Source organism: Hemibagrus wyckioides, linkage group LG18 (assembly GCF_019097595.1).
Source record: "Hemibagrus wyckioides isolate EC202008001 linkage group LG18, SWU_Hwy_1.0, whole genome shotgun sequence".
Lineage (NCBI taxonomy): Eukaryota > Metazoa > Chordata > Actinopteri > Siluriformes > Bagridae > Hemibagrus > Hemibagrus wyckioides.
The window spans coordinates 13,925,001-13,939,398 of NC_080727.1; the positions used below are offsets into that span (position 1 = coordinate 13,925,001).

Below are 14,398 nucleotides of genomic sequence, written 5' to 3' on the forward strand. Positions count from 1 at the left end.
ATCATGAGAAAAAGCCATTAAATATCTCATTAGATGTAAAATATACAGTTACCCATATGTTGTTTTTCCTACCTGTATGCAGCTATTTCAATATCAAGCGCCATCTTGACATTGAGGAGATCCTGGTACTCTTTAAGGTACCTGGCCATTTCACCTTTAGTGGCTCTGAGTTCATTGTCAAGCTCATTGATTGTGTCCTGTAGGACATGTAAATGCCTAATTAGCCATTTATTATGTGACACTTTACTACAAAGTAATGATCAGTTTGCTACAACATGCTAAAGATGTATCTGAAATGTTTTAAACATACTACTGGAGCTTTACATTTGCTAAATCAGAAAAAAGTGATTTGTTTAAATCATCAGAGATATTGACAAACCTGCATGGCTGTGATTTCTGCACTCTGCTTGTCCTCCACTTCCCTCAGCTGTTTCTCCAATGATTCATTAAGGCTCTTGCAGGCATCTATTTCCAGGATGCGTGCCTGCAGCTGCCGCCGGTACTCGCCTGCTTCATCCTTGGACGTTCTCACAGCAGTGGTGTGGTGGGCCACGGTCTCTGTCAAATGCCCCACTTTCCCGCGGAACCAGTCTTCTGCAGCTTGCATATTGCGTGCTGCCAGCCTCTCATACTGTGACCGGATGTCACGAAGGGCACTCGACAGGTCGGGTTTGGCCGTCTCGGTTTCAATGGCTATTTGCGCACCATACTGGAGCTGCACTTGAAGCTCAGAGATCTCTCCCTCATGGAGCTTCTTGAGGAAGGCCAGCTCATCCAGAAGGACACCCACTCTCTTCTCCAGTTCCAGCTGAGCAATAGCTCTCTCGTCAGCCTCTTTACGTGCATCCATGAGCCTGGCTTCAGAGTTCTCACGCTCCAGGGCCTCATCATCATACTGCTTCTGCAGGGCCCTCAGTGTTTCTTCCAAATGCTCCCTCCGGCTCAGAGCAGCCTGCTTCTCCAGTTCAGCCTCATCCACAGCGGCTCGGAGAACACGGGCTTCCTGCTCATACAGGCCACGCAGGCAGGATGGCTCACTGTGCCTCTGCCTCAGTAGAAGCAGCTCAGCCTCAAGGGCACGGTTCTGCTGCTCAAGCTCATGGACACGCTCAATGAAGCCAGCAAACCTATCATTGAGCTCCTGCAGCTGGGCCTTCTCCTGAGTGCGTACTGCTCTAAGGTCTGAGCTCACCTGCGCTGCCTGGCTCAGGTCCAAATCCAGAGGCTGGGCAGCACTGCTCATAAGCAAGGAGGTGGAGGAGATGCGCCCGGGGGAGCTGTATTGGAGCCGAGCGGAGGACAGAGGAGATGAATGGCTGGAGTACACGGTGCGGGAGCGGGTCCGTGTCGCCACACGTGGGGGTGCACTCTCCACATACCAGCGCTTGTATGAGGAGGTGTAGTAAGGATCAAAACCGATGCCACTCATGGCTTCAAGGACAACCAGCTCTGTCTATCTCTTCTTCTCACAGCTAGCAGAGTGAGACACTGCTGCCTCTGCTGCAGTCCCACCTGCTTATATAGCCAGGAAGAGCAGGTCTGACGCAATGGCTTTTCTAAACTCTGACTATGCAGAATCGACTGAAGGAGAGTGTGGGAGGAGCAGAGAGGGATGAAGAGAGAGAGCGGTGGGGAGGGGCAATAAAAAGGGTGTGTGGAGATACAAGCAAAATGAAAAAGTAAGGATGGTGCAAGACAGTACAGATTTGGAGAATTATTATTATTATTATTATTATTATTATTATTATTATTGTTGTTGTTGTTGTTGTTGTTGTTTGCATTATTCAATACTGTTTCGATTTCGACAATTTTATTTTGAGCACAAATGAATTAGACTATATGGCCAAAAGTATGTGGACATCTGACCATCACAAACCTATGGGCTTGTTGAACATTCCATTCAAGATTTAGTCCCCCTTTCCAGTAGATTTGAAGCATGGCTGTGGGGATTTGTGCTCATTCAGCCACATTAATGAGATTGAGCACTTATGTAGGGCGAGAAGGCCTGATGCACAGTCAGCATCCCAATTCATCCTAAAGGTGTTTAGTAGGGTTGAGGTCAAAGCTCTGTGCAGGACACCTTGTTGTGTACACAGGGTCAGTGTCATGATAGAACAGGTTTGGGCTCAACTCCTTAGTTCCAATGAAGGGAAATTGTAATGCTGCAACACAGAAAGCATTATAGAGCATTGTAGACAGTTTTGTGCTTCCAAACAGTTTGTAGAAGGCCAACACATGGGTGTGATGGTCAGGTGTCCACATACTTTTGGCCAGGTAGTGAACATGTAAAATACTAAAGGAATAATCTACTATCAGGACAGATTTGAATAGATATGAATTATGGATGCTGAATAATCCTCTTTTTTAGAATAAGCAATAACATATCAACATTTGTCCAAGAAAAATATATATTGTTTCATTTGTTTTTGATGTTTATGACAAACACAGAAATGTTTGATAGGGTAGTTAGTAAAATCCAGATATTTGACGGGTTCCCTCAGAGAAACAAATAAAAAATAAATCTTATCTGGATGTCCTTTAGTCATGTGATTTTAATCTCTTCACATTTTATTAAACTTTCTTTTGCTTCTTTTTCAGATTTCTTTTGCTGAGTATCAAAATTCTTAATTACCTCTTTTTATTTAATCATCTATGTGTACAGAAATCTGTAGCCCATTGCCTAACTCTACACAGCCCATCAAACCAAAAATAACCCAGATGGAAGCTATTGAATTCCTTCAGATATCATTTACACTCTGCCTTAATGCTTTTTTCCTGTTTCAGTTCAATATTTGATGTATCATGCAATATTAACTAGGCATACTGCACTGTGAAGTCAGTTATACATTGCACTCCATTGTGCTGTTAAGCATGATGTATTTTTGTAACCAGTTTTAAAATTAAAGTCAGACTGTAAGCTCTGTGGATACAGGAATTAGTACAGTTACTGGGATAGACAAAGCTTATACAGTGATATACTTCTACCATGACACGTGACTACCCCTGCTGGTTATCATGAGTATTGCATCCAAAGATTTCACCAGAGATGTGCTTGCACTTTATCATATCCATGTGCAGACTGCTGACTTTTAATTTTCTACTGCACTAGTTAGTCAGCTATAATAATAATCATGTTGCACTAAAAAATGTATTGTACCTCTCTCACTGGAGATTCCAGAGGTGCACTTCTCATAATGAGAAGCTTCTTCTAAGTTAAATTGTGTTTATTTGTTACATATACATTACTGCACAGTGAAATTCTTTCTTTTCATATCCCATCCTTAGAGGGTTGGGGTCAGAGCTCAGGGTCAGCCATGATGCAGTGCCCCTGGAGCATAGTGGGTTGGGGGAATTGCCCAAGGGCCCATAGTTGGCAGCTTGGCGGTGCTGGGGCTTGAACCCCGAACTGACAGTGCACCTTGCATTGGTTTGGTATTTGTGTTTTTTCATACTAAGTGATGTTCTGTAATAGTGGACTGAACTGCTTAGGTTAATTCATTTTGCAGAACCCCTCAAAACCTTAAAGAGTCTTCTAAAATAGCATTTTACCCAAAGGTCTAATGAAACTCTATTAGGTTATATCTGATATTTGCACCTTTATTCCACAGCTCTCAGTTTAAAAGTCATGTTGCTATTTTGAATCTATAGATAACCTTTGCCCTTAGAGCCAGCAGACAAACCTCCCATCTTCAAAAGCCCCAATATGACTAGCTGATCCTGGCTGTCTGTCTAGAGGTCGAACTGTTTTCATTGGTTCACAGCGGGTGATCTCGGGACTCCACACAGCTTCACATTCCACTATGCTATAAAAAGAGTCAAGCTTATACACTCAGGGCTGCCAAGCTCACTTTTACAGTGTGTCTGTGTGTGCACGCTACAGCAAGGAAGGCTGCATCTCACCGGTTTGGTCAACCTCAAATCTAAAAGACACTCATCATGACTGCTGTTCATCGTCTGGTCATCGTGCGGCATGGAGAGAGCAGCTGGAACCAGGAGAACCGCTTCTGCGGCTGGTTTGATGCAGACCTCAGCGAGAAGGGAGTGGAGGAGGCCAAGCGCGGTGCTCTAGCCGTCAAAGATGCAGGCCTTAAGTTTGACGTGTGCTATACCTCTGTGCTGAAGCGTGCCATCAAGACCTTGTGGACCATCATGGAAGGCACAGACCAGATGTGGCTGCCTGTGGTGAGAACTTGGCGTCTGAATGAGCGTCACTATGGTGGATTGACTGGCTTGAACAAGGCAGAGACGGCAGCCAAACATGGAGAGGAGCAGGTGAAGATCTGGAGACGCTCATTTGACATCCCACCTCCACCCATGGATAAAGACCATCCCTTCCACAAGATCATCAGCGAGGTGGGACACTGATTCTAAAAAAAAAAAAACGTTATTCCTCAGTGCTAAAGTAGCAACACATTAATTTGACATTGTAATGGGGAAATTGCTTAACATAATTATCCATATTTATATAGATTTTTTGCACAAGTCTCAGGAATGTATCATGCATCATGACTCCAGGTTGATATTCTACCACCAGTCTAGGCGCTATAAGGGTCTGAAGGAAGGTGAGTTGCCAACCTGTGAGAGTCTGAAGGACACCATTGCACGTGCCCTGCCCTTCTGGAATGAGGTAATTGTCCCTGAAATCAAAGCCGGCAAGAACGTCCTCATTGCGGCCCACGGAAACAGCCTGCGTGGTATTGTCAAGCACTTAGAGGGTGAGTTTCACACAATTTCACCCTGAACACACTCATACACATAGGACAAACTGCAAGTCTGACCATGAGGCTTTCACATTCCCAAATGATTCTGCATCTAATAATAGTCCCCACTCACACACAGAGGAAAAGGCCACAAGCTAGATTCTCATTACAGCTGCGACCTTTCTGAAGAAAGGTCTTACATTCTCCATCAACTGAGCTTCACTCAGTCATTCCTGAGGGAAAGAAGGGGCCAGGAATGGTTAGGAGTGACCTTAACACTTCACACTTAGCCTCAGAAAGATTATATTAGTACTTTAGGATCCCAGAAGAAGATTTGAAATATTAACTGAACACAATACAACACTTTCTATCAAGAAAAACAACTTTATTCTATGTAGGTCAAAAAAGGTTCTAGAAATTTGTAAATCTAGGACATCATTCAGGTAAATTAGCTGTATTATTTAAATTGTGATGTTCAGGCTATTATAGTTAATGTAGTTTTAATTGCCTTACTGTAATGCATTTAACATGTTTACATGTTTACTTTTTTCAATAACTAAAGCTATTTTCATGACTTATTTTTATTTATTTTTACTTATTATTATTGTTCACTATTGTGCTCATTTATTTTTTAGCTTGTTAACTATAATATCAGCTTACATAATAGCAGTTTACTACAATGCTAACTAGCTAATGAACTACCCTGTTTACTATACTGCTAGGTCACAAGCATATTATATTGATTTTACATTAATTATATTGTTTTCTATAATACTAATTAATGAGTTATCTTATTTTCTCTAAAGTTACATCCTGTCCTATCTAGTAGTTTACTAATGCTAGTTCATGCTAGCCCATTTACTGTAATGTTAGTTCATTATTTTTTTAAATTATTTAACTAGCCCATTTATTTTACCTGATTGAAATAATACTAGATTCTTTTAATGATAGCTCAGAGGTTAACTTGTTTATGCTTAGGAAGGTTGTGGGAGATGTAAATGGGCATGTCACTGTCTAGTAGAAAAAGGAAAAGAGTTTTACAAAGAATCATATCAGTTATGTCACGGTAGACATAATAAACACCTCCTTTAGACTGATACAACTGAACTGTTCTTAAAATACTTTTTTATTTCTTTTTGTATTTCTTCAGATGGACTGAGGCCAAAAATGCACATTCATTCAGTTCAGAGGTCGCCTTTTGTCCTGTTTATCTGTCTTTTTCCTCTCCTCCTTGCTAGGTATGTCCGATGCAGCCATCATGGAGCTAAACTTGCCCACTGGCATTCCCATTGTCTATGAGCTGGACAAGGACCTGAAGCCTGTGAAGCCCATGCAGTTTCTTGGGGATGAGGAGACTGTGCGCAAGGCCATGGAGGCTGTGGCTGCCCAGGGCAAGGTGAAGAAGTGAGAGCAGACAAGGACACAAAGACTGAACCTAATCAAGACTTCCCCTTCTTACCCCGTCCCACTCATCCTGTCCGACTCCACTGAACGCCATTCCACCATCAGAGCACTCTGACACCCCTTTTCCACCAAACATGGTACTGGTTCTCACCAGAAAATATTTTTAAAAGATTTCCAGTTGTGTCACCATCTTCGACAATTTTAAAAACATTGCAAGAGATATAAAGAGAGCTGTGTGTTTGTATTGCTTTTAGACATTAATATTAGCATTAGTTAATATTAGTTTAGATTGTCGCATTGTTGGTTTTGATTCATTAGTTCTGCAACAAATATTGTGAATTCTTCAAGCACTGTTCATGCTTTATTTTACTGGCAGACGTGTTAATGTCTTGATAGAGTGGAGAAGAGCATACACCTTGTTATAGTGGAAAAGGGTAGTCAAAACCACGTCACATGACACATGTGCCTGTCCTCCCTTTTATGTATAAATAAATAAATATGAAACATCTTTTCCATCCCCTAAAAAACATGGCTGATTCATAAAGCCCACATGATAGGGCTGCTCCCACTTTAACAAAAGAAAGCCATTGCTATTTTGTGTACTTTCTTGCTTTAGTCATTCCTCTCTCCTCCCTCTTCTCCTCCATCTTGGCGTGATTTCAGGATTTTCAGCAGAGCAGCGCAGTGCAGTGTAAGCTAAGAGCTTCATGCTTGGCGTGGGGAGGTCGCAAGGTTCAGTCTGGCCGCCATCCCGTCCCACAGTGCTGCAGTGTTGCCTCAGCACGACTGCACCTCTCCAACATGGCGTTCTCTCACACCATCCTGAACACTAAGCCACCATTATTACAGTAGGAGGCAGTTCAGGTTCTATATTGACAATAGTGAAAGAGAACAGGTGTGTGTGTGTGTGTGTGTGTGACTGTGATTCGAAAAGGAACATCACTCTCTCTGGGCATCAGTCCAGCCATAGGATCACTTTAGGGCCTTATACATTATGTAGGGATGCTTATTTATAGCTCTTATTGAGAGTGTATAGCTAGAAAAAAAGCTTTATGCACACTTTTATAGGTACATACATCAGTATTCAACCATCTAAAATAATAAAGCCCAAAATATACGCTACTAAATAAAAATAATGTTCATAATAAGAATTCTAGCGCGTTAGAAATGAACAGATGAAAGAAACAGTTAATGAGCTCCTCTTTAGGCAGGACATCCACTTGCTAGACTCCATGGAGCAACCTGGGAATATCAAATCAAGTATTTTATTTAACCCAACAATGCCATCTTGTGTTCATTTGGCGTTTAGGTCTACACAAGCTCTCAGACCAGAGAGTTGAAAGAGTTTGTGTCGTCTTTAATTAAATACATAAAAATCACTTCTGGGTTGTTTTATTTACTAGACCCATCACATGAACCTTGCCTGCTACTAGGAAAAAATAACATTAAAAAATTTAATCCAAAAGGTTTAAAACAATTGCATGTACATTATATTGCCAAAAGTTTTGGGACACCCCTCTAAATCATTGAATTGAGGTGTTGTTTTTCAGGGGTTGGTCTTGGCCCCTTAGTTCCAGTGAAAGGAACTCTTAATGCTTCAGCATACCAAGACATTTTGGACAATTTCATGCTCCCAACTTTGTGGGAACAGTTTGGGGATGACCCCTTCCTGTTCCAACATGACTGTACACCAGTGCACAAAGCAAGGTCCATAAAGACATGGAGTAGCAAGTTTGGTGTGAAGGAACTTGAAAGGCCTGCACAGAGTCCTGACCTCAACCTAGAACACCTTTGGAATGAATTAGCGCGGAGACTGTGAGCCAGACCAAAACTGGGGAGTCTGCCTTTACATGCACATGACTGTAATATGGAGTTGGTCCACCCTTTGCAGCTATAAGAGCTTCAACTCTTCTGGGAAGGCTTTCCACAAGGTTTAGGGGTGTGTTTATGGGAATTTTTGACCATTCCTCTAGAAGTGACGTCAGGCACTGATTTTGGACGAGAAGGCCTGGCTTGCAGTCTCCGCTCTAATTCATCCCAAAGGTGTTCTATCGGATTGAGATCAGTGTTCTGTCTTTGTTCAGTAATTTTATAATAAAACATTATGCACATGAAAAATTATTGTAAAGATTGAAGTAAAGTGCAAACAAAACTGGCGAAACTGGATCTGAAAAATCCATATGACCATATTTTATATATATATATATATATATGATGATCAAAATCCTAATTCATTTAGAAAAGAAAAGTGTCCAGTCTTATCCGCAACAGGCCAGTGTAAGTGCAGGTTTTCATACTAATCCTGCAGGAGCCAAACCAGAGTCTATTGAAAGCCCCTGCTTTAGAAAATTATCCATCCATCCATTTTCTATACCCACTTATTCCTAGTTAGGGTCACGGGGGTCTTCTGGAGCCTATCCCAGCGCACATAGGGCGAAAGGCAGGGGTACACCCTGGACAGGTCGCCAGTCCATCACAGGGCGCTTTAGAAAATAACATTTTATTTAAATTACTAAAGAGACTGCTTAGTCTATCTCTCTGACCCGGGACAGTCAGAGGTTCCTCCACAACACTTTAAAACCACTAAAGACACTCTGTAACATTGTGTAAGTGGACTCAGATGCTGGACTAAAGCCTGGTAGTCCCTGTAAAATGTTTAACAGCTGGTTTATACTCTTTGTGCTCTCTGGGTTGTGTCTTTGCTTAGAATTGTTGTGGCATAAGGCAGGGGACAACGTGGACACAATCACACACACTCACAGACACATTCACACACTAAAGACAATTTAGAGATGCTAATCAGCCTAAAATGCATGTGCTTGGCCAACATACACCTGCTTGCCATTCTGCTCCTTGGCCTTGTGCTCCTGACGGAGCTTAAAGCGCTCAATAAACCTGTAACACAACAGAAACACTGCTATTAGAGTCTCTATCTAAACACTGCTGATAGTCTTTATGTCTACAACAGCAAAAAAAAAAACATCTGATCTTGACTGTAATAGCCTTATAGTTTTAAGCAGGACTTTTGTTTTAACAATATAAGGATTTTAAGAAACTTCAAATGGAATGAGTTAACCACAGACATTTGTTAAGAACCCGGACATTTAAACCCAGGCTGGTTAGTAAAACTTAGTAAATTACACTGGGCTTTCACTTTACGTTTTTTCAGAAGCTTGCCATTGAGCTTCTTCATCACCCTGTTTGCTTCCTCCTCAGAGTAAAACTGGAAAAGCCATAGCCTTTTGACCGTTTCTCATTAGCAACAACCATCAGGAGAGACAAGACCAGTCAACACAGAATTCATGTCAAACAAAATTAATTCTTTACTATTTTAAAAAGAAAACATGCTAATCATGCTACACAGATGCCTTTCAAATCCAAGCTTGCATGAGAGGACCTTCCCAAAGACGGAGAAGGTGTCAAAAAGGACCACGTTGTCAACAGACTTGTCCAGGTTTTTGATGACCTGTTTTCCCAAGCAGCTGTTCTTCAGAGCTGGATCTCTCTGAAACCACATGACGTGCATGGGCCGCTCCATAAGGAGTTCAGAATCGAGCATTTCCAATGCTCTCCTCAGCTGAGGGAATGGAAATAAATTACAGCAAATTAATTTCAATAACAAATGCTAGTTTGGATATTGTTATGAGTTAGTATGTTATTGTCTTAGTATTTAATTCACTTAATTTCACATGTAAGAACTAATAAATAAATAATAAGTGCCTTTCATATGAGGCACATACTGTAACTTGACCATATTCATGTAATAAAGCAGTAAAATAATAGAGGTACTACACATGTAGGTTTATGTAGGCTATAAACTGGTACTAAAATGCAGAAATAGTGTAAATAACAGCGTTCTCAGTGTGTTCTGTACAGCGCGTATTACCATCAGCTCGATGCTTGAAGTTCACAAAAGCATAGCTGAGGGAGGAGCCGGTCTTCCAGACCCTGCAGAGACAGACGGAGTGAATGTCTCCTGCAGGGCTGAATTTCTTCATGCTCATGGGCTCCATCACGTTAGGGTGCAGATCACCCACATACAGTGCAGCCATCTTTGAGCTTACACACACACACACACACACACACACACACACACCCTCACATACTCACATGCACTCTAACACACTCACATGCTCACACCTATACACTTACACTCACACAGACACAATTACTCACTTGTTTATTCTCTTTACTCCTGCATGAAAGCATATAGTCTGTAATTATACACAAAAAACATGATAGTGTGTTTGTGTGTGTGTGTGTTCGTAAAATCTCATTTTTGAACAATGCTAAAAATATTGAACAGGTTTGATGTAATGGGGATGTTGGTCTCCATATGGAAAACTACTATTTTACAAAAATGACAACTATAAAGAGAAAAAAAAAGAAAACAGCCCAAGGTCAACTCAATAGCTACACTTTGGCAAAGAGTAGCAGCAAGAAATATATTGTTTTATACACATAACATTTTGTGAGGTTTGTGAACAATTCAGCATATTGCATTTCCTGTGATCGCTGTATTGATCTCGCTGATATCAACTTAAATTCCATTCAGTTAAATGAACACTCACTTAACTGGATGGAATTTAAGTTGATATCAGCTAGATTGAGAAGATTTGAGTTTGAAATGCAGGTATGTCACATTATAATGTGTGTGAAGTATAGTTCAGGATTTTCAGATGGCTGTGTAACTGTGTTGAGGATGTAATGCAGAAATGTGTTTAATCTGATAAAAAACTATCAGCAAAGATCAGTGATGAAGACCCTTGAGACAGCAATCTCATCTATACACACTTTTCACATGTGCATTCATCTGGAAAAATAAACATTTTTATTATCTGTATAAACCTGAGCCAACATGAATTCTGTAAACATGTCCCTTGAATAATCACACTAGAAAGGGTCTAGTCACTCTTCTGCTCTCCTTTTCTACCCTCCTTCTCTTTTCACTCAACTTTTTCTCTCTTCCTCTTTCTTGTTTTTTACCAGATCATTTAAATACGTTTCATGTTATATACATTATTTATATACATGATATCTACATATCATTTTATATACATAAGAAATCATTTGAGATGTGTGTGAACAATTTAGCACATTGCATTTCCTGTGATGATTACTATATTAATCCAGCTGTATGTAAATAAGCCACCTTTGCTTTATGTTCTTGTTTGTTTGTTTGTTTGTTTGTTTATACCAACCAGACATAGCATGACCATTATGACCACCTACTGTGTCGGTCCCCCTTGCACTGTGTATTCTGACACCTTTCTATCAGAACCAGCATTAACTTCTTCAGCAGTTTGAGCAACAGTAGCTCGTCTGTTGGATCGGATCACACGGGCCAGCCTTCACTCCCCACGTGCATCAATGAGCCTTGGCTGTCCATGACCCTGTCGTCGGTTCACCACTGTTCCTTCCTTGGACCACTTTTGATAGATACTGACCACTGCAGACCGGGAACACCCCACAAGAGCTGCAGTTTTGGAGATCCAGTTGTCTAGCCATCAAAATTTGGTCCTTGTTAAACATTATGCCTGACAATAGATCATGCAATAACAATTATAAACTATTATTAATAATTATTAATTATTAACAATTAATCAACTTTTATAATTGCAAAATAAAATGTACAATATACGTATAATGTAGAGGATTTATAATAGGAATTTTTTGCCTAAAAGATATTTAAAACCAGTTATTTGATTATATTGATTTAGAGGAAACCCGCTGGAGGTAAATCTTTCTTTCCTCTTTAATATTTGATTTGTTTCTCCAGCTGATCTGAATGAGGCTGAGGGTCATGTAGCCTCAGTAGGAGGTGAAGTGTGCGATCAATTTACTGTATTAGGCATGAACTCTGCCACTCTGGGGTGGATATAACATCTAAAAAAAGGAAGCTTATATGCTATATTAACTTGTATAAAGTGTCTACTTAATATTTCCTAAATAAATAAATTGGTATAATAAATAGATTCCTAGGTTTACCCCCTCCAAAAAATGGATTTAAGCCACTTTTGCCTGCTGTGTGAACTAGCCTTATCCACCCCTCCCACCCAGAGAGCACAGGCAGTTTTGCTTTCTTGGCTCTCTGTGACATTGTTGGGATTCTGACTCATGATCTCTGGGTGATAGAGGAACCACTTTTCTGCTACGCCACTGGCACTGGAACTGGAACTGGAACTGAGACAATCTTGGAGGGTCTGAAGTCACTGGTAATCCTGCTGCACTGTTGCTTGTTAGAAAGTGATATTGTGGTTTATAAAACTAGGGAAATTTAGCTATATGTAGCTATAGACTGAACTGTGCTTGAAGGTACTTGTGTGAAAAGGTTATTTTGCTGCCTTTTGCACATTTTTCATCTAGATAAGTAGCTTTATTGCAATTTCAACCATTTATAGCTGACGCATTACATAGTGACATGAAATGTTTCATCATGCATGCTCTTTCACATCACTGGTTTTACTTGAACTTTTTCTCTCTTCCAGCCGAGGTCGAGAAATTCCAGCTCTACCTGATCATGCAGCCACCAAGGTTATGGCGTAAAGGTAAAGGCCTCTAAAAAAAATTCTCACTGCCGTACACACTGCAGAGATTAGGATAGAAACCATTGCCTGTTTTTCCGATTTGTGGTAGAAACATCTTGAAACTGCTTTTATAATTACGCTCGTAGTAAAAACATATTTCTGCAAGTTTATGTTAATGTCTGTTCATTGCTCAGGGTCCAGTTGCAAAGCACAAAAGCATTGGACTGAGATGAAGACATTTGAGTCAGAGAGAGAGTTCTACCTTGAGCAGACATTGGAAGATACTCGCCCCCCGCCACAGGACACACACCTCTGGTAACTAAAACATGACCAGTATAATTATCTCCCACTGTAGTACAAATAAACTGAGGTTTATATGAGAGTGACACTTCGACATGTCAGCACTCAGACTGGAGTCAGCGACAACACCTCTGACATTTCAAAAGGCGGTACCAAGTCTGTCCCAGAATCCACAGGGGGTCTCATCACTTCTCTCCATCCTCTAAGGATCCATGGCAGCCCATCAGAACCACCTCGAAGCCCCACGCTGCGGGAGTGTGAGGTCATCATACGGCAGCTGTATAACGCCAACAGTCTTCAGTCTCAGGAAGTAAGTGCACCATATCCTCCCAAACCAATTCCTATCTCATATGCAGACATTTCAGCAGGATGCGCTTTCCCCCCAGATTCTCCGCATCAAGGCCGTCCTCAGGGACATTGTGTTCAACCGGAAAATCACCCCAGAGAACTACATTATGGCCAAAGCCTATCTCGCTGATGAGAAAAGGTTCTTATCCTTAGTTTCTATCTTCAGGCATGAATGCATGAAACATGATTAATCTGACTAGTGATCTTTTACACATCAGTGGGATTAATCATCTATGCATATGAGCTAAATTTGGGATATTTTTTCCTTCTCTGCAGAACTGAGGAGCCAGAGATGTTTCCAAAACTTCCTTTTTGTGCCCTGCCCAAAGGACTGTAAGTCATGGTCCAGCCCACAGTGTTTGCAAATCTAGTTTAACTTTAACCATTACACTGAGCTCCTCTTTCCTCTTTCTGTGCAACAGGGTGGTGTGTCAAGCTAACAAGACAGAGAGAGTGATTCTTCCCTCACTCAAACAGAGCCTCAGCAGGAGAACTCGAGCTGTGCAGAGGAGCCGCTTATGGAGAAAAATACCATAAATGTTAAATACTATATTATTCAGACTGGACTATTAGCATATTTATAGTAGGCATGTTATTCAATTGGCAGGTCTAGGGTCAGGCCAGCTAGGGTTTCTGATTTAGATTTAAAGTCATCTCGTAATTCTTAAAATTATTAGAATCACTCTTGGCATTTCAGAGCTTTTTACACACGATGCTCATTTTTATAGACATTCATTGTTGTGATACATATATTTTGAAATATCTTCAAGCCTTTTTGTATTACCTGCATTAATTCAGGTTGCACATTATAAAACCTATCCATTGTATCTGTGATTTAACAAAAAGCGTGTATTGTAATTGTTTATTTTAATAGACAAATGTTATCTGTCCATTTTCTATGTTTCATGTATTAACTGATTTCAGATCCTTTTCATTTGTATTCATTACTTATCGCAATATACTATAAAAAAAAACTAAATGGATTGGTGTTCTTTCAAATGAGTTCCCAAAAATATCCTTTTGTTTATTTACAATAAGGTTTCAGCAATAAGATATTAGCACCATTTATGTACGTGAGTAAAAAAATGGAGAATTTTGGAATGGTCAAGTCAAAGCCCA

At 40.6% G+C, this 14,398-nt stretch overlaps 3 protein-coding genes across 3 annotated transcripts in view; 2 read left to right on the forward strand and 1 right to left on the reverse strand.

The window, feature by feature from the left end:
- The window catches only part of nefla (neurofilament light chain a), a 2,439-nt gene extending 923 nt beyond the window's left edge, over window positions 1-1,516 (reverse strand). The window contains exons 1-2 of the mRNA XM_058414961.1: window positions 380-1,516; window positions 73-197 (exon numbers count right to left, since the gene is read on the reverse strand). Of these exons, the coding sequence (XP_058270944.1) occupies window positions 73-197; window positions 380-1,429 (1,175 nt within the window). The 5' untranslated portion in view covers window positions 1,430-1,516. The remainder of the gene's footprint in view (window positions 1-72; window positions 198-379) is intronic.
- Window positions 1,517-3,822: 2,306 nt separating this feature from the next.
- pgam2 (phosphoglycerate mutase 2 (muscle)) lies at window positions 3,823-6,619 on the forward strand. Its single transcript, XM_058414879.1, has 3 exons — window positions 3,823-4,353; window positions 4,535-4,715; window positions 5,939-6,619. The coding sequence occupies exons 1-3, from the start codon at window positions 3,937-3,939 to the stop codon at window positions 6,106-6,108; spliced, it is 768 nt and encodes a 255-aa protein (XP_058270862.1). The 5' UTR covers window positions 3,823-3,936; the 3' UTR covers window positions 6,109-6,619.
- Window positions 6,620-12,197: 5,578 nt separating this feature from the next.
- Window positions 12,198-14,164, forward strand: si:ch211-222n4.2 (uncharacterized protein LOC101885505 homolog). Its single transcript, XM_058416290.1, has 7 exons — window positions 12,198-12,319; window positions 12,593-12,652; window positions 12,826-12,946; window positions 13,034-13,241; window positions 13,318-13,418; window positions 13,556-13,612; window positions 13,702-14,164. Exons 2-7 carry the CDS (start codon window positions 12,625-12,627, stop codon window positions 13,814-13,816), a joined length of 630 nt encoding a protein of 209 aa, XP_058272273.1. The 5' UTR covers window positions 12,198-12,319; window positions 12,593-12,624; the 3' UTR covers window positions 13,817-14,164.
- The last annotated feature ends 234 nt before the right edge of the window (window positions 14,165-14,398 follow it).

Coding starts and splice junctions, on each gene's coding strand:
- pgam2 (XM_058414879.1), top strand. CDS start 3,937: ATGACTGCTGTTCATCGTCTGGTCATCGTGCGGCATGGAGAGAGCAGC. Junction 4,354..4,534: donor TCCACAAGATCATCAGCGAG/GTGGGACACTGA, acceptor TTCTACCACCAG/TCTAGGCGCTATAAGGGTCT. Junction 4,716..5,938: donor TATTGTCAAGCACTTAGAGG/GTGAGTTTCACA, acceptor CCTCCTTGCTAG/GTATGTCCGATGCAGCCATC.
- si:ch211-222n4.2 (XM_058416290.1), top strand. CDS start 12,625: ATGCAGCCACCAAGGTTATGGCGTAAAG. Junction 12,947..13,033: donor CCACAGGACACACACCTCTG/GTAACTAAAACA, acceptor TCGACATGTCAG/CACTCAGACTGGAGTCAGCG. Junction 13,613..13,701: donor TGTGCCCTGCCCAAAGGACT/GTAAGTCATGGT, acceptor TCTGTGCAACAG/GGTGGTGTGTCAAGCTAACA.